The sequence below is a fragment of the Geotrypetes seraphini genome, chromosome 2 (assembly GCF_902459505.1).
Source record: "Geotrypetes seraphini chromosome 2, aGeoSer1.1, whole genome shotgun sequence".
Classification (NCBI taxonomy): Eukaryota; Metazoa; Chordata; class Amphibia; order Gymnophiona; family Dermophiidae; genus Geotrypetes; species Geotrypetes seraphini.
In genome coordinates, this window is record NC_047085.1 from 155,662,584 (window position 1) to 155,681,475 (window position 18,892).

General features: G+C 42.7%; 1 protein-coding gene across 5 annotated transcripts in view; it reads right to left on the reverse strand.

Moving 5' to 3' along the window:
* The window catches only part of PIEZO2 (piezo type mechanosensitive ion channel component 2), a 760,979-nt gene that overhangs the window by 43,289 nt on the left and 698,798 nt on the right, over positions 1 to 18,892 (reverse strand). For all 5 annotated transcript variants that reach the window (XM_033934096.1, XM_033934094.1, XM_033934095.1 and 2 more), the window contains 4 exons: positions 17,735 to 18,163; positions 12,400 to 12,658; positions 5,789 to 5,971; positions 4,869 to 5,115 (listed from right to left, as the gene is read on the reverse strand). In XM_033934096.1, coding sequence (XP_033789987.1) covers positions 4,869 to 5,115; positions 5,789 to 5,971; positions 12,400 to 12,658; positions 17,735 to 18,163 — 1,118 coding nt within the window. The remainder of the gene's footprint in view (positions 1 to 4,868; positions 5,116 to 5,788; positions 5,972 to 12,399; positions 12,659 to 17,734; positions 18,164 to 18,892) is intronic.

Below are 18,892 nucleotides of genomic sequence, written 5' to 3' on the forward strand. Positions count from 1 at the left end.
TTTTATGAAAAAGGACAACAGAAGTAATAAAATATAACTCCATTTTAACATAGGAGGCAATATATTTTATGCATTTAAAAATTCTAGGTTCTGTGCAGAAAGCAACAAAACCAGTAACTTTAGCACAATATCTAAGCATAAAATGAATAGGTTTAGAATATCTCAAATCACTGACTCTCTAGGGGTCTCTCATCTAAAGGGTAATGATATTGTACAGCAATTTCAAAATTATTATGACACTATGCAACACTGAAACATATTTTCCCCCTCTCTTTTCCAAAAATTCACTGAAGATCTATGAGGGGCCGCTGAAAAGTTCTCAGCCCAGCCAACAAAGTTGGGACATTCTCCATCAAGGGCTAAACATTACTCCAGTGATTTTCCACTTTTTTCGTTCCATATTTTTGCAATGGAACAACAACAACAAAAAAAGTAGAAAATCACTGGACTAAGTATATAGCCCTCGATGGAGACTGCCCCAACTTTGTTGGTTGGGCATAAAACTTTTCAGCAGCCCCTCATAATACATCCATTAGACTCCCCTTCTCAGAACATTTGTCCTGATCCCAATGGGAAGCTGTTTCTTAGTCTGCTTCTTCAGGGAATCCAGACAACTTAGAAAAGCAGGAACACATCACAAATGTAGAACTTGTATATCATGTGCGAAGATGATTGAATGTGAGTTCTTTGTTAACCCTTATGACAGTAAGGTCTATCAATTAAAATATTCCACTTGACAACTTTACTGGGCAGAGCATGATTAAGATGGCTGCCTGAAGGCGCTCGACAGGACGCCACTGTACCTTTTCCTGCGTACTGATGGTAAAAAGGAAAGCAAAGACACAGGTTTTTCCTGTTGAACCCAGGTCAGCTCAATGATTAGTCAAATGGACACCTTTGTAGAGTGTGGGACTAGAGGAGCTCCGGAACAATAGTCCTCGGCTGGAGGTGGGAGCCAAACGGAGGACTCCAGAACATCCCTCGAGGCAGTGAGCTTCTCACCAGAGGAATGAAGAAGTCCGGTACAACCACTCTCTCAATATAAATCTGATAACGCAGATAGAGAAGAGTGACACAGCCCAACCTGTAGACCGCGGTGGGAGAGATGACTCTGTGGCACAAAAATCACAGGTTGGATTACCAGCTCAGCTGCAATTCGGTAGTGCCTTGCAGACAAAAGGGGGAAAACAGGATCCACTTTCAACGGATTTGTTTACAAATACTGTGAAACTTACGGCCTCTTTTGCAAAGCTGCGCTATCGGCTGCCACACGGCAACAGCCCCGAAGCCCTTTAAATCTCTATGGACTTCGAGGTTGTTAGCGCAGTACAGCTGCTAGCGTGGCTTTGCAAAAGAGGCCGTAAGTGATTTAGGATCTATACCTTTGGTCTCTCCCTTGAAAAAACCTCCAATTATTGATTTGGACTCTATTTGGGAAGCTATTTCCTCATTACAAACTTCTCTGCGGACTCAGATACAAACTTTAACCTCTCATTGTACTGGAATATTAACAGAAACATCAAAAATAAAAGATAAAGTGTAAAAGTTGGAGTCTAATTATCAAGAACAAGAGGTTAAAATTGAGACTTTACAAAACCAATGCCAACTTATGATGAGAGACAGTGGAAATGTTAATTTTAAACTGGAGGTATTGGAAAATCTTTCTAGACGACAAAACCTCAGACTAATTAATTTCCCTAAAGTATATTCTATTACAGCTCTTGATATGTTCAAGAGATATATCTGTCAGAGGTTGTAAAAGTACCAGAAGTCTCTTACCCACCAATATCTAAACTTTACTATTTACCTCTTGAAAAGAAGAAATCAGTGAAGGATTAGCAAGGTCTCTCAATGGACAGTTTGGATTTAACAAACTTACTGGAAAAAACAGAGGTGGAAATGGTGGCTTCGGCTACACTGTTCATTCAGTAGGCATTGGATTCAGATTAGAGAATGACACAATGGCTGTTACCCATGGCTAGCCGCGGGTAGCTGCGGGTAACCCGTCAAAACGATGGGGAAAAATATGTGTTCACCATGGCTACGGGGATAAGGACATTCACCGCCCCGTGGAGTGGTGAATGGCCTTGTCCCCACAGTTAAGGGAGGGAACACGCGTGGTCACCTATCACGCTCCCTCCCTCCTTACTGATCGCTTCTGCCATCGCCCAGTTCCAACATCTCTCTACTCCCTCCCTGCCCCTTACCTCATGGCCGCAATTTATAAACTGCCTTCTTACAGCAGCCGGAGAATTGAAGCTGTGTGTGGCTGCCGTAAAGGTCATCTCTGACACAACCGGAAGTTGCATCAGAGATGACCTTTCTGGCAGCCATATGCAACTTCAACGCTCCAGCTGCTGTAAGAAGGCAGTTTAGAAATCGCCGGCCACGAAGATAAAGAGCAGGGAGGTTTGTCGGTACAGTTGTCGGACTGGGCCTGTTGTACGGGGGGAGGGGGGAGGCGCGGGTGCATGGCAGAAGCAGCTAAGAGGTATTATCACTGCAGGGGAGGGTAAAAGTGCCACAAAGGTAAGGGGCAGGGAGGGAGAAAGGAAGGAAAGGTGGGGTGGAGAAGAACAGACACTGAAGGGAAATGGCTAAAACAGAGTGGGGAGAAGACGCTGAAAGGACATGGGGAAGACAGAGTGAGGAGAAGACGCTGAAGGGACATGGGGAAGACAGAGTGGGGAGGAGACGCTGAAAGGATATGGGGAAGACAGAATGAGGAGAAGACGCTGAAGAGACATGGGGAAGAGAGAGTGGGGAGAAAATGCTGAAGGGAAATGGAGAAAAGAGAGTGGGGAGAAGACGCTGAAGGGAAATGGGGAAGAGAGATTGGGAGAAGACGCTGAAAGGAAATGGGGAAGAGAGAGTGGGGAGAAGACGCTGAAGGGAAATGGAGAAGAAAGAGTGGGGAGAAGATGCTGAAGGGAAATGGGGAAGAGAGATTGGGAGAAGATGCTGAAAGGAAATGGGGAAGAGAGAGTGGGGAGAAGATGCTGACAGGGAAGAAGACAGAGATGCTAGACTATGGGGGGAGTGGAGGGAAGAAGATGGGTGCCAGACCAATTTGGAGTGGGGGGGGGGGAGAAAGGGAGAGGCACAGTAACAGAGCAAATGGAAGATGCAGAGAGAAGAGAGACAGTGGATGGAAGGAATTGAATGAGAAGATAAGGAAAGCAGAAACCAGACAACAAAGGTAGAAAAAAAATTCTATTTTTTTTTTTTTTTTTGCTTTAGGATAAAGTAGTATGTTAGTTGTGTTGATAAAAATTTATAAACAAAGCCCTGCCAGCTGAACATCTCTTTCTCCAGTTCAGCAGCCAGAACTGATTAATAAGGAAGGAATAAGCTAAATATTGCAGTACTGAGGCTTGTATGGATGCTGTGGGGATGGTGATGGGGCAGTGAATGGGATGGCAGTGATGGTGACGGGGCAGTGAAGGGGGTGGTGGTGATGGTGACGGGGCGGTGAAGGGAATGGCGGTGACGGGGCAGTGAAGGGGACGGTGTAATCTCCGTTATTGGTATCACTGCCTCTCTATATAATTGGGGACTAACCAAAGGGAAAGGAGGGTAAGAAATACAATATTGGGTAAGAAAGAAGACAAGTAGGGGAAGGACAACAGGATGGGTAAATAGGAATCTAAAGAAAGCATAGAAGAAAGCAACTAGAAATGAAGCGAAGGAATTAGAACGAAGAGGAAAAGAAAAAGAAGGGAAGAGTAACTGCAGGGAAAGGAAAGTTTGAATAAAATGGAGAGGGCCTGACTTAAAGATCAAAGGCATTTCTGAAAAGAAAACATTTTAGCTTATTCTTAAATCTATCCAAAAAGCGTACTTCTCTTAAGTGGTTAGGAAGGGAGTTTCATGTTTGCGGTGCCGTGACTGAGGAGATGTATTGCCTCTTCTGGGAGACTGTTCTACGCATCTACCACCCTTTCTGTAAAAAAGTATTTTCTTAGATTACTCCAGAGCCTATCACCTCTTAACTTCATTCTATGCCCTCTCATTCCAGAGCTTCCTTTCAAATGAAATAGACTTGACTCATGTGCATTTACATCACAAAGGTATTTAAACATCTCTATCATATCTCCCCTCTCGCGCCTTTCCTCCAAAGTATACAGATTGAGATCTTTAAGACTGTCCCCATACGCCTTATGATGAAGACCACACACATTTTTAGCAGCCTTCCTCTGGACTGACTCCATCCTTTTTATATATTTTTGAAGGTACGGCCTCCAGAATTATACAGAATATTCTAAATGAGGTCTCACCAAAGTCTTATAACAGGGGCATCAATTCATCATATCTCCCCTCTCGCGCCTTTCCTCCAAAGTATACAGATTGAGATCTTTAAGACTGTCCCCATACGCCTTATGACGAAGACCACACACATTTTTAGCAGCCTTCCTCTGTACTGACTCCATCCTTTTTATATCTTTTTGAAGGTACGGCCTCCAGAATTATACAGAATATTCTAAATGAGGTCTCACCAAAGTCTTATAACAGGGGCATCAATACCTCCTTATTCCTACTAGAATGGTCTCCCAGTGGAGGTAGTGGAGATAAAGACTGTATCTGAAATCAAGATAGCATGGGACAGGCATGTGGGATCTCTTAGGAAGAAGAGAAGATAGTGGATGGTGGGAAAAGGGAAACTGAATGGGTCATTAGGCCTTTATCAGCCATTTTTCTATGTTTCTACCCGGAAAACCTGACTGGCAATTTGAGAAACACTGTTCTACATATACAGATAAGTGCCTTCAAGACTGTTTTTAATATCTGTAAATAACTGGCTTGAACATTATCAGTCACAGTAAAACAAGAGTTCAGAACAGACCTAAAGTTCTTCTGTGAGAACCTACCTCTCTTAGACCTGTGTGAGGAGAAGCTGGACCTGTGTGAAACTTGTGAGCCACCACTGGAGCTTTTCCTTCTGATTGCTGTCTGTTGTTCGGGGAAGTGCACATGGATGGATTCCACAGACGCTGCCAGATTCACTGACTTTAAAGAAGCAACTGAATCTCTTCCTGACATCTCTGAGAGCTCATCGTCGGACTCATCTTTATTTGTACAACTTTCACCATCATCTTCATCCCATAAACCATGGCACTGGCACACAGGAATAAAATAACTTAAGAGATGTGACTATTAATTATATTCTACTATTAAGGAATATAAAACACAGCCGCTAATAGACTGCTACAAATATGTATTCTTGACTCTGTTGAACAATTGCTTATAATATCAACTATACTTCTGAACTCTATGTGGACATCCTTGTTTGGGAACCAGGGATTTAAAGTCCAGTGTTTCTTCTTCAGTGTGGATTATATTGGGCTTTAAGTTTTGTAATGCCTTCAACAATTCGTACTGGCTTGATCTGAAAGCTGGAGTGCCTGGGAACTACAATTAGTATAAGTACTTTCCTTAAGACTCTGATGGAGGTCCAGCACCCATTCACTCAAGAGTTGACCTAGAAATCAGACCACTCTGTTTACAGTGATGTTATAGGCATGCTACTATGAAATATGGTGGAGGACAAAAAATCCTTGCAAGCTACAAATGATGATCCTTAGTGTACTTTCTTCAGGACCCATTATCCTTATCCATATGATAGAAATGTTGGAGAAACTTAAGTTAGAACCAATAGACTAAAATGACCCCATTTTCACAAGTACTTTCACATAAATACAGGCTTGCAGAGGGATCTTGGAAAAATAACAACAGAGAATATTTAAAAATATCACAAGCAGGAAAAGTGAACTGCAAAAAATGTAGATACCTTTAGAATGGATCTATGGAAAAACAATGCAAGGAGCTGAACTAGGTCATAGTGTACATATCCTTCTTTCTTTTCAACACCAATGATATTTGGGGGATGGTAAGGTTTGTCTTTGTATGTTTCCACATTTTTATTCCAGGGGAAGAATCCAAACTGGAAGAAATACTTGATGACAATAGTTACCTGTGCAGAAATATAATGTTATAAAAATGGTATAAGAATATAACACAGTTTAAGCACAAACTCCTTGATTTTTAAATGATGCATTCAACCTTGAATTCAGTCTCTAACCATAGTATTTAAATCTATACCAGATTTTCAGCATTGGCCAATACTCAAATATCAGCACTAAGGGCCTGATTCCGTATAGGATGCCTGGTCTCAGCATCCACCTAAGCGGCTTTTGAGAATCGCATACCGGCATCCTATATAGAATTGTGGCTGGCCTAACCCTGCTTAACCACCCCGATTCTCTAACCGGCATCCATGTCTCAGATGCCGTTTAAAGAATCGCGTTGCCATAGAGCTGATTGTGGCAAGGGAATCTCCCTGCTACGATCAGCTGAGTGGCAGCAGCAGGGAACCCCCAAACCCCGCACACTGAATGCAGCAGGAGGGATGCCCACACCCTCCTTCCACAAACCGTGAAACAAAACCCGGCAGAAGGGATGCCCTCTTCCTCCTGCTAGCACCCCCCCCCACAACATACCCAGCAGTTGGGATGCCCATTCCCTCCTGCCGGCACCCCCCCCCACCCCTGAACCCCCCTCCCCCTGAAACCATGCCACATCTATCCCTCCATCACTATGTCCAATATTCTTCCACCTTGCATCCCCTTCAATCTGTCCCTTTGTTCCCTCTCCGCCACCATATTCAGCAGGTCTCCTTTTCATCCTTCTCTTCTCCATGCATTTCGCCCTCTCTCCCCTCTCATTCTATGCCCAATTTTCCTCTTTATTTCTTTCCCCATTTGCACCATGTATTTCCCTCTCACTCCACACCTATACAACAATTCTCTTTTCCTGTTCCCTCACCCTCTGGCAGCATCTCCCTTTTCCTCCCTTCCTAACCCCCAGACCGTGCAGTATCTGTCCTTCCCTTATTCCCAACTCCAGCCCCCATTCCTCTCAGCTGGATCTGACCTCTCCCCAATTTCCGAATCCCCCATCTACTAGCTCTCCACTACTGTAATTTAAAATCTTTGGGCAGCCAGAGGCGCAATGAAGCCTGCCTCCCACCGTCTGCCTGCATGCCTCGGAAGTATTCTTTCTGCAGCGTTCTGGATAGGCAGAACATTGCAGAAAGTACACTTCTGGGGCAAGCAGATGGCAGGAGGCTGGCTTTGTTGCACCTCCGGCTGTCCGAAAATTTTAAAATACAGCGGCGGGTAACTGGTAGGTGGGGAAATCAGGAGCGAAGCCTGCCTCCCACCGTCTTCCAGTGCCCCAGAAGTATTCTTTCTACAGCATAGGCTACAGAAAAAAACACTTCCATGGCAGGCAGGCAGATGGCAGGAGGATGGTTTCATTGTGTTGCTGGCTGCCCAAAGTTTTTAAAATACAGCGGTGGGAACCTGGAAGGTGGAGGAATCAGGAACTGGGGAGAGGCTGGGTCCAGCTGAGAGGAGTAGGGGCTGGGGTTGGGTTGGCTTTGACAGAGGGGGGTGGGCAGGAAGGAGGGATCCCTGGCGGCAGAGGCAGCTTAGGCGGAGACGGGCGGGCGGGCAGGCAGACAATATCTGTAGTAGCGTACACCCAACAAGTGGCTCGTGTACTGCCCTACAATGTCAAGTGAGTCAAATATGATTTACAGCAGCCTTATTCACTAATTGGGCCTGGTGAGTGCTAGTTATTGGGTCAAAAGTGCCTCTGGTGCACATTTATTAAGCTGAGACAGTTGTTGATGTTGATATGCTATCAGCTAATGCAGTAGCCTTTGCAGTTGATGCATGATAATTTCCACATTAACAGCTAACGTGGAATCAGGCAGACAATAGGTGGAGATTGAGTAAAGACTTACAGTTAACAGTAGTAGATAGAAACATAGAAGCATAATGGCAGATAAAGGCAAATGGCCTATCCAGTCTGCACATCTGCAATAACCGCACAGAACTTACATACTAAATGGTGAGACCTTGGCCAGGACCACGACGGAACGTGATCTAGGGGTGATCATTAGTGAGGACATGAAGGTTGCAAATCAAGTGGAGAAAGCTACCTCCAAGGCAAGGCAAATGATGGGTTGTATCCGTAGAGGTTTTGTCAGCAGGAGACCTGAAGTTATGATGCCGCTGTACAGGTCCATGGTGAGGCCTCACTTGGAGTATTGCGTTCAATTCTGGAGGCCACACTACCGGAAGGACGTGCTGAGAATCGAGTCGGTTCAGCGAATGGCCACTAAGATGGTCTTGGGGCTCAAGGATCTCACGTATGAAGAAAGACTGAATAAACTGAGGCTGTACTCACTTGAGGAACGAAGAGAGAGGGGTGATATGATTGAAACGTTTAAGTACATCACGGGCCGTATTGAGTCGGAAGAAGATATCTTCTACCTCATGGGACCCTCGACCACCAGGGGGCATCCGCTGAAAATCAGGGGAGGGAAGTTCCATAGCGACTCCAGAAAATACTTCTTCACTGAAAGAGTGGTGGATCATTGGAACAAACTCCCACTGCAGGTGATTGAGGCCAACAGCGTGTCGGACTTTAAGAGAAAATGGGATATTCACATGGGATCCCTAGGGGAGTGAAACCAGAGGGCGGGTATTTGGAATGGGCAGACTTGGTGGGCTATAGCCCTTTTCTGCCGTCTTTTTCTATGTTTCTATGTTTCTATTATCTCTTCTTCTCTCTAAGAGATCCCACTTGCCTATCCCAGGCTTTCTTGAATTCAGTCTCTGTCTCTACTACCTTTTCCGAAGACTGTTCCATGCATCTACCACCCTTTCTCTAAAAAAGTATTTCCATAGACTACTCCTGAGCCTATCACCTCTTAGCTTCATCTTATGCCCTCTTAATTTAGAACTTCCTTTCAAATGAAAGAGACTTGACTCATGCGCATTTACGCCACGTAGGTATTTAAACTTCTCTCAAAAACTAAGTAGTAACACACAAATCAAAAAACTGCAAAAAATGTACCAGCAGTGGGTTACACCCTAAAGATCTACATTCATAGAAAACAAGAGACTTTGTTTGCACTTGGTCTCCTTATTTGGACAGTTTGTCTTCAAGAAGTCGCAGTCAAATTTTGAACAGACTGCAGTTATATCTTACCCCACCTGTCTGACCTTGGTTTTCTTTATTCTGAGGACTTTGGGATGGGAGGGGGGTTGGGGGGGGTTTGTGGGGTTAGGAGTTTATTCCGGGAGGGGGGGGTGTCTCCTTGTAACCTGGGAGGACATCAGAGTCCAGTCCTCTTGGGGGGGGGGGGGGGTGATCCTCTGTTTGTATTCAGTTGAAATGTACCAATTCTTCTTTGTCACATGTGGTTGTTGGCTGTTATTCTTTTTGCCAATATAGGCATATATATCATACAGCAATCATTGATGATATTATAGCTGGTGGTGTTTTTGTCATTGGCAAAAAAACTCACACCCATCACATATAAAGATCTGATTTAAACTTCTCTATCATACCTCCCCTCTCGCGCCTTTCCTCCAAAGTATACATATTGAGATCTTTAAGTCTGTCCCCCATAAACCTAATGACGAAGATCATGCACCATTTTAGTAGCCTTCCTCTGGACCGACCCCATCCTTTTTATATCTTTTTGAAGGTGCAGCCTCCAGAATTGTACACAATATTCTAAAAGAGGTCTCGCCAAAGTCTTATACAGGAGCATCAATACCTCCTTTTTCCTACTGGCCATACCTCTCCCTATCCACTCTAGCATCCTTCTAGCTTTCGCCATCACCTTTTCAACCTGTTTGGCCATCTTAACACCATCACACCCAACTCCCGTTCTTCTGTCGTGTACATAAGTTCTTCACCCCTAAACTGTACTGTTCCCTTGGGTTTTTGCAGCCTAAATGCATGACCTTGCATTTCTTAGCATTAAATTTTAGATGCCATATTTCAGACCATTCTTCAAGCGTCACTAACTCTTTCTTCATATTATTCACATCATCCGGGGTATCTACTCTATTGCAGATTTTGGTATCATCTGCAAAGAGGCAAATCTTGCCTGACAGCCCTTCAGCAATATTGTTTATAAAAAAGTTAAAAAGAACAGTCTCAAGAACAGAACCTTAAGGCACACCACTGGTAACATCCCTTTCCTCAGAGCAATCTCCATTGACCACTACCCTCTGTTGCTTTCCACTCAACTAATTCCTGACCCAACCCGTCACTTTGGGACCCATCCCGAGGGCACTCAGTTTATTTATTAGGCGTCTGTGTTGAATACTGTCAAAGGCTTTGCTAAAATCTAAATACACCACATCTAGTGCATTCCCTCTATCCAATTCTCTGGTCACCCAGTCAAAGAAATTGATCAGATTTGGATGACAAGACCTACCACTAGTGAATCCATGTTGCCTCTGGTCCTGTAATCCACAGGATTCCAGAAACTTCACCATTCTCTGTTTTAAAAGTGTTTCCATTAGTTTGCTTACCACAGAAGTCAGACTTACCAGCCTATAATTCCCTACTTCTTCCTTACTTCCACTTTTGTGGAGAGGGACCACATTCGCCCTTCTCCAGTCCTCCGGTACCACTCCCGATTCTAGAGACTCATTGAAAAGCCAGTCAGTGGAGCTACCAGAACCTCCCTAAGTTCCTTCAGCACCCTTGGATGTACACCATCTGGCCCTATTGCTTTGTCTACCTTGAATTTAGCTAGCTCCTCACAAATACAATCCTCTGAGAATCAATCAGGGTCTACCACTCCTCTATCCCTATTCACGTTTCTCTTCTGTGGTCCTGCTCTCAGCGCATCAGCCGTGAACACAGAACAAAAATATTTGTTAAACAATTCAGCCTTTTATTTATCAGCTTCTATATATTTCTCCTCTTCACCTCTGAGTCTCACAATGCCACTTTTGCACTTCTTCCTATCACTGATATATCTAAAAAAATGTCTTGTCTCCCCGTTTTACCGTGTCAGCTATTTTTTTCTTCCATTTGCATCTTTGCTTTCCTGACTACACTACCAGCTTCTCTTAACTTTTCCAAGCTCATAATTGAAAAAAAATGAATTGGCAATTAGGCACCTATTTGATTCTACAAAAAATGAGATGCCTATTGCATGGCGCATAGTGACATTTAGGGGTGGAGCAGGACTTAGATGCTGCTAAGCGCAATTCTGGCCTACATTACAGCCGCCTAAGTTTTTACTTAGGTGGTGATAGGCGTGTTTCTGTTAACAATGCCTAAGCATGATTGACACGTGGCCAGTACCATTTTTCTAGGTGCCAGTCGATTTGGGCGTTGTTTACAGAATCCGGCCCTTTGAGCACCTAATAAAATTACCTGGCTGCAAACCGTATAAAGGCCACATAGTAGATATGTTGCAGTAAAAACCAAACACTTATAAATCAGGTTGATGGAACACAGAGCATCTGGCTCATATAGACTGGGAGCAAGACACACACAGAAAAAAAAAATTGCTGATTAAGTTTTACGATTTTTTTTTTTCACTTTTTATAATTGTTGTTTCAATTTATCATCAAGAAAGACAAAGGGGGTTACACGGTATTTTACACTTTATTTTTCATTAAGTTACACTTTGCTACACCCTCAGATAAAAAGGTATTTTTTTACCCCTCCTTTCCCTGAAGCATTCTGGGACCAAAGCTTACTAATAAAGCTTTAACCTTCTGGAGCACAAGACAGTTAAACAGTGAGGGATAGAGCAGGCTAAACTTAATGAGACTAATATCTTCTCACAATCAAAATAACTTTTAGCATGTGCTAACTCAATATATGTATACAGTGAAGAATAATTTCCAATTTCATTACCTGTTTGGAATATACATTAAACTGGTTAACTATGAAATGTGCTATATGAACTATACATGACAAAAAACGTTTTTTATTCCTTTGAAATAGATAGTAAAGATAAACCTCTCAGATCAGTGAGCTGTCATAATCCTGGACCTGACTTGGTTGGAATTTCATAGCATTATCCCACAATTACAACTTGTCTTAAATTGCTAAACACATGTGAAAATTAAATCTCTATATACAAGGCACATGCAATCTATATTTCCTCTTTTCTGTCTATTTTATATAGGCCCCCTTTTATCAAGATGCATTAGGGTTTTTTTAAATTACAAACCGCTGCGGTAAAAGCTCTGACACTCATAGAATTCCTATGAGTGTCGGAGCTTTTACCACAGCAGCTGGCAATAAAAACCCTAATGCAGCTTGATAAAAAGAGGTTGTAATGTTTAAAAATGGACTTTCACTTTTTTCCCTTACAAAGAAATTTGGCCATTGTGGTATGTTATGACCTATTTGAGCTATGTTGATGTTGAAGGTGACAACATTATCCAGCGTCTTACAGCCACGCACAATTCATGATTCCCATTTCACTCTTGTTTGATATTGTTCATTCACCTTTGTTTTCATGAGTGCCTGAAAATATTCAGGGAAGTAAAAATTTTGACATACCTCTGTGTAGACAATAGCTGTCATCCAGAAACGTTTGCTAGGCCTCGGGACAGAGAGCATAGCCCAAAGGAAAATAAGGATGGGAAGCACAAGGGTAATCATTGAAGCTGAGATCATGTGATTGAGGATAATCACAAAGAAACACACCATTTCTGATCGGGCAACCAATGTATTATACAAAGCGTAAATGAGACGAAGAACGCGAGGTTGACCTTTGTAGAATTTCTCAGAATCCTCCAGCTCTTCATCTTGAAACATCCTATAAATTAGCACAAGTGTCTATCATTAATACAGAGGTGCATTTCAATAAAGGTGATAACCTCACTAATAGGGTTGAGTTTTGGTTGTCTAGAGTTAGAGGGCTTAGATGTGGTTGCCCAAATTTACCTGGAAATAATCAGCGGGCTAAGTTTTCATCCAAAGAATACCTCCCAACCCTTGTGAAATCCTGATTTCCCTTCTCAGCACCCCATCCCATAGTACCCCTGAGTCTATTCTCCTTTACAATGTCCCTTCTGACCAATCAATCCTTTGAATCAGTAGCTACTGCTCTGGAGGGTTCTTTCTTCTCTGGAAAGAGGAATGAAACAGTCTTCCTGCTGACAATATGGATAGTGCCTCTTAACTGTGGTTCAGTAGGAAGTGCTATTCAACTGTGAGCCTTAGTGCCTGCAGATTTCATGTTCTTCTTGTCAGTGAAGAGGGAACCTTTGAAAATATCATATAAGGGGTTAATAGTAGATGGATTGGAAGTTCAGAGAGGTTCAGGCTTCATACTGCAAGACTGCTGCTAAAGGTCATTACAGACAATTCGTCATGCAGGCTATAGCCAAACAGGAGTGAGTGGGCATCGCTCCTGCCTGATTTCCCACTAGAACAGGAATTCTCTAGATAGGACTGGGGAATCTATGGGATAGTGGGTGGAGGGGGCTTAGGCAGTCTTCTATTTCTTTGGAAATAGTAGGAAGGGATCATAAGGGAGGAAGTTTTGAGTATGGAGGTGGGAAGAGGTCTACCTGACCTGGCATTTTTAAAATATATCTGTGTAAGTTGATCCTAGTCTTTAGCATCTGGCCTATTTCACCAATGTAGCACCCTTATTTGCACTTTTTGTATTGAATGATATATACCACTAAACTAAAAATAAAATTATTTTTCTTATCTTTGTTGTCTGGTGATTTTATTTTTTTAATCATTTTCCCCGTCTATTGTTCTGATTCCCTCTGACTGTGCTTTGAACTTTGTTTCCAGAGCCTCCATTCTGGTCACTATTTCTTTTCTCTCATTCTTTCTTCTCTTCCTGCTCTATATCCATCTTTCAGGGTCAACTTTGTTCTATTTTTCTTCCTCCTCAAATCTGTCTGGTGTCTCTCTCCCCTCTTCCCTTCTCCTTTATCCACTAGCATAATTTCTTCTTGTTTCTCTTCCCTTCCTCTTCCCTCGCTTCCATGGGCACCATCTCCTTACTACCCTCCTCCCCTCTTCCTTTCTTCCATGGGTACCATCTCCTCTCTTGTTTTTTTTATCTCCCCCTACCTCCTCTTTATGGGCACCATCTCTTCTCTTCCCTCTTCCCTTTCCCTTTCAAGTACACCATCTCTTCTCTTCTTTCTTCCCTTTCTACCCACTTCCCTCCATAGGCACCATCTCCTCTTCTCTCTTTCCTTCCCCTCCCCTCCCCTCCCTCAACACCATTTTCTCTCTTTTCTCTTTCCTTCCCCTCTATGGCTACCATCTCCCTTCTTTATTTGTTCTGTTTCCCTATTTTGGGTTCTAGCATCTCTACCTACCTGCCTATCTCCTCCCCTTCCCCTGCACTCTGGCACCTCTCACTGTCCTTTCTACCCTCTCTATAGTTTGTATCTCTTGTTCCTCCTATAGATCCCAAAATCTTTCCCTGCTTCTTCCCTTCCCTCCCCCTGCACTCTAGTATCTCTGCTTGTTTCTTCACTCTGCTGACTTCAGGCATTTGATCTTCTTTCCCTATCTGACCCTCCAAACTTGCCTTTACAGTCAGCAGTGCTAAACACCTGCTACTTCTCCCTAACCAGAGCCTCCCTCTGTAGTGTCCCATCCTGCATGCAGAAGTTCTGTCAGAGGAGGTGGGATGCTATAGAGAGAGGCAAGTTTGGAGGGTCCCCGGGGTAAGGGAGTGGGAGAAGGTGATACCAGAGAGGGGAGAAGGGTAGGTTACCAGGTGTCCGGGTTTCCTCAGACACATCCTTTTTTTGAGGGCTCCGTTGGGCATCTGGGTGGCTTTTGAAAATTCTCAATTTTGTCCAAGTATCCACAGTACTCCAGTCTGCTGAAGGCAAGCCTGCAATCTTCAGGTCACCAGCAGTGTCAGATACCTGCACATGCTGCCTTTGGTGACCTGAAAGCTTTGCCTCTGCAGGGACAAGAAGTTGATGCTGAAGGAAAGCTTCCATGGCCACCAAGGGCAGCATGTGCAGCTTACTAATGCTGTTTGCGGCCCAAAGACTGGAAGTGGAAGCCTGTCCTAGAGAAGAAAAGGGGAGGTACTCTAATAAGCCCACACATAGAGTCCAGTTATTCACATATCCTACTGTCAAATCGTGTCGTTTGAAGAGATTTCTTGAGAGAACTCTCTCTTTCCAGGCAGCCAAAATGAACGCCTGGTTAGGCAACATCATGCCAGGAGTCTCATCCTATTATTTTTTAAAAAAACTATTAAAGACACAATTATTTGACAAATTTGTAACCCAAGCTCCCTAATTGCTTTTTAAATATAACATGTATTGTGTACATTCTAGAAATTGATGTATCTTTTTGAACTGTATATTTGCTTGATATTCAGCCTTATCTGCTGTGAACCGCCTAGAACCATTTGTGGTCTGGCGGTATATAAGAATAAATTATTATTATTATCCCACTGGGAGACCAGTGGAGCAATGTTGCACCTGATTGGGGGGGATGGAGAGGTAAAGGAGGCAGCCAAATTAGGAGAGAGGAAGAAAGGAAGTCCAGGGGAAGGAAGGGAGAGGGGAGAGAAAGTTGACAGACCATGGAGTGAAGGAGAGAAGGGAACAGAAGCAGAGGAGAGAGATTCTAAACCACAGGGGGAGGGAAGAGAGACAGAAGGGAAGGAAACAAAGAAAACAGACCTGGGTAGAGGAGAGATGCCACACCATTGGGGGGGAGGGAAGAAGGGAGGGAGAGATGGAAGAGATGCCAGACCATGGGATGGGATGGGATGGGGTAGGGTGAGGAAGAAGAAGGAAATGAGAGGAGAGGAGAGACATGCCAGAGCATGGGAGGAGGGGAGGGGAAGAAAAAGGAAAGATATAAATGGAGAGGAGTGAAGCTAGAATGAATTATGTAAAAAGGAGAGGGGGCACAAGCTGAATAAAAGGGGGAGAGGGTAGACAGTTTATGGAAGGGACATAGAAAAAAGGCAGATGCGAAATGGAAGTGGGGAGAGGGCAGTGGATGGAAGGAGCAGAGAAAGAAGGCAGATTCTGGATAGAAGGGAAAGATAGGGCATATGCTTGATGGAAGGGAGAAAGTGAAGATGAGGAAAGCAGAAGCTAGACAGGACAAAGGCAAAACAATTTTTTTTTCAGGATAAAGTAGCATTGTAGCAGTGTTGATAAACATTTATAAATAGAAAATGGAAATAAGGTGATCTTTCTATTGGACTAATTTTAATATATTTTTAACTAACTTTTGGAGACCAAATCCCCTGCTTCAGGTCAAGACATGATACCATAACCTCAGTGTACTGTACTGACCTGAGGAAGGAGGTCTTAGCCTTTGAAAGCTAGTTGAAAAATGTATTAGTTCAATAAAATTATATTATCTTATGTTCCATCTTTTGTTTTATTTCCATTTGTTAATTTGTAAATTTGTGATTATTTGTAATTTTTTTCAAACTTACATCTGCTATTTTTATATTTATATTTCGCACAGTATTAGGGGACTTACATCACTGTTTCTGTGTCTGTGATGTTGCACTGTGTGCAGAGTCTGGCTTCTTGGCAGTTCAGTTTAACTTTTGTCTACATATTTCTTAATTTTAGTTTGTGATTACTTATTCCACACTGGACGAGGGTGTATCTGTATTCTATGTGTAAAAAAAAAAAATGATCACTTGTTAGCATTGACTGTGCAGGTTCAAATGTACAAATCTGGCTTGTTTAGTTTTACAATGAGTGTATTGATGTTCACAGCAGTGTTTAAGATGTTGCCTTTTTCTAGGTGCACCCTTGTGTGACCTAAGGATTATTACTAAAAATAAAATTTTCATATAGAGGAGTGGGTATTATAAAATGATCAGCTCTCAGTGTCAAATATACTAACTACACCACTGCGGTCACTTGATCTACTGGCATGTGAGTATGGCTCAGTTTGTATGGAGGTGGGAAAGGGGTAGTGCAGGGGGTGGAGCAAGGAAGGGCGGGCCATGTGTCCACTTTTTTGTCTTCACAAATTTGGTCGGTTAGCAGTGAAAACAGGTTTAGCGACGATCGCTGATTTTAGTGAATCCCTCACATGGTATCCCTAGAAGGGAGCAGCAAAGAAAGAGATGCCTGAAACAGGAAACTAATTGTAGAAGCAGACATGGTAAAAGCTAGATAAAAGCTTTACATTTATTTTAACTTGATCAACCAAATACATTCTTTTAAAGATTTTATCTACCTTTCACTGTGACTGCTTCTATAATTTCCTTCCTTTGGGGACCTAGCAGACTGCTTGACTACCTGTTTCTTGGGAAGAGGAAGTTGGCAGATCCCAGATCATTGGGGGGGGGGGGGGGTGATAGGGGGATGGGGGGAGAGAGAGAGATAAGTAGTAGGGCAAGGAGCATGAAATGTGCAGCCCTACCAAAAAGCATTAAGAAATTGGCTTTTTTCTTTTAAGCAGGTCCCACACTAATCATTCCATCAGTGTGTGACATCTGCAAAATTATCAGAACAGAAACACTTAGAACACCCCACCTTCTATTTAGGATGTGCTAAGTACTTCCGAGTTAAATCTACATTATCCAGTTACTGCACACTAGTGCAAATACTATAGCTGGATGCTTCCATGCCCATTCCCTGTCTTTGACATGCCTCCTCCTGAAAAAAAATTAGCATGCATTAGTGTGCGCTGACAGTCAAATTACCACAAAATGCTTTAAAGTGTTTTCCAGTAAGCCTTTCTTCCCTGCATTAAGTGCACCTTAACATTTAATTCAGTTTAGTTAAAGGATCACTAAATGTTTAAGCATATACATTGCCTAGTAATATAGGGACAGCCAGGGAAAAACTTCACTAAATGAGTTTTTAAACTTGAACAAGCTTTCTCAGATGTTTTCTTATTGTGTACTTACTTATTCATCAGAAGCTCACTCGCAGTCAGCTCATGGGTCAAAGGTGGCAATATTTCATCATGAAGTTTGTCAGTTCGACTGTCATCTGGGGTCAAGGCCATCATATTGTCAGCAGAGTCATCCTGAGATCCATATGAAAGCTGATCAAAACTGACAGCTTTGCTATACGAGGGTGGGACTTCACCATCGGAAGGAGCAGAGTACAATGGGATATCTATATCAGGACTGTAGTCAGCACCATCAGCACCATCAGCATCATCAGCGCCATCAGCACCATCAGCGTCATCAGTGTCCGCATCATAATGTTCCTCCTCAACTTCTGCTTCTGATGTTGGAGCTCCCTTATCTAACCGATGCTCATCATCTGCTTCTTCAATTGTCTCTGTGGTTCCCTGACGAGAATACACCATGGTACACTGGGTGGGCTCACTATTGAGGGGATTAAGTGGGAGAAAAGAAAAGAACAGTATGGATAAATAAATTGACATGAAAGAAAATATGATGCTCTTGATCACACACATTTGGGGAAGAAGTGAATTCACTGCATTGACATACCAACCTATCAGTATGGATTCTTTGAAACAATACAATTACCATATTCAAATTTGACCTGGAAAAAAGGTTGTTTTTGTATGTGTGTGTGTATACGTATATATGTGAAGTTACAAATTTATCAGGTTTTCTTGTATCTGTTGTTATCCCTAGTACAATACAATAGGCATCTGGTAAACATCTGTAGCTGCTAATTTTACAGGATTATACTGTAAGTATTGGGTATTAGCAAAATTTATATAAGAAGGTTAATTAAAAGAATATACACGTGTTTTAAGTGCTATGACTTTTCTGTACTTATTTTGATTGACGTCTTACTTCATTTTGCTCAGATTTATTTAAGTATTCAAAATCAAGAACATTGCCAAATTGAATAGCGTAATTTTCAGTTTACTTCTAGAATACTCAGTACGAGCATGGGAGGTCCCAGATTACGGAGGAGGCTCGAGGAGCAATCTTGCAGAAGAATAGAGATTGCTAAGTAGAGTTGTGCTTTTTTTAGCTTGAGTTTGGAAGGGATAAATAAGGAGAATTGATATAATGAGAATCATGAATATGAACTGAGAGAGTTCAGTACTAATCTTGGAAGCTCTGTTAACAGTATTA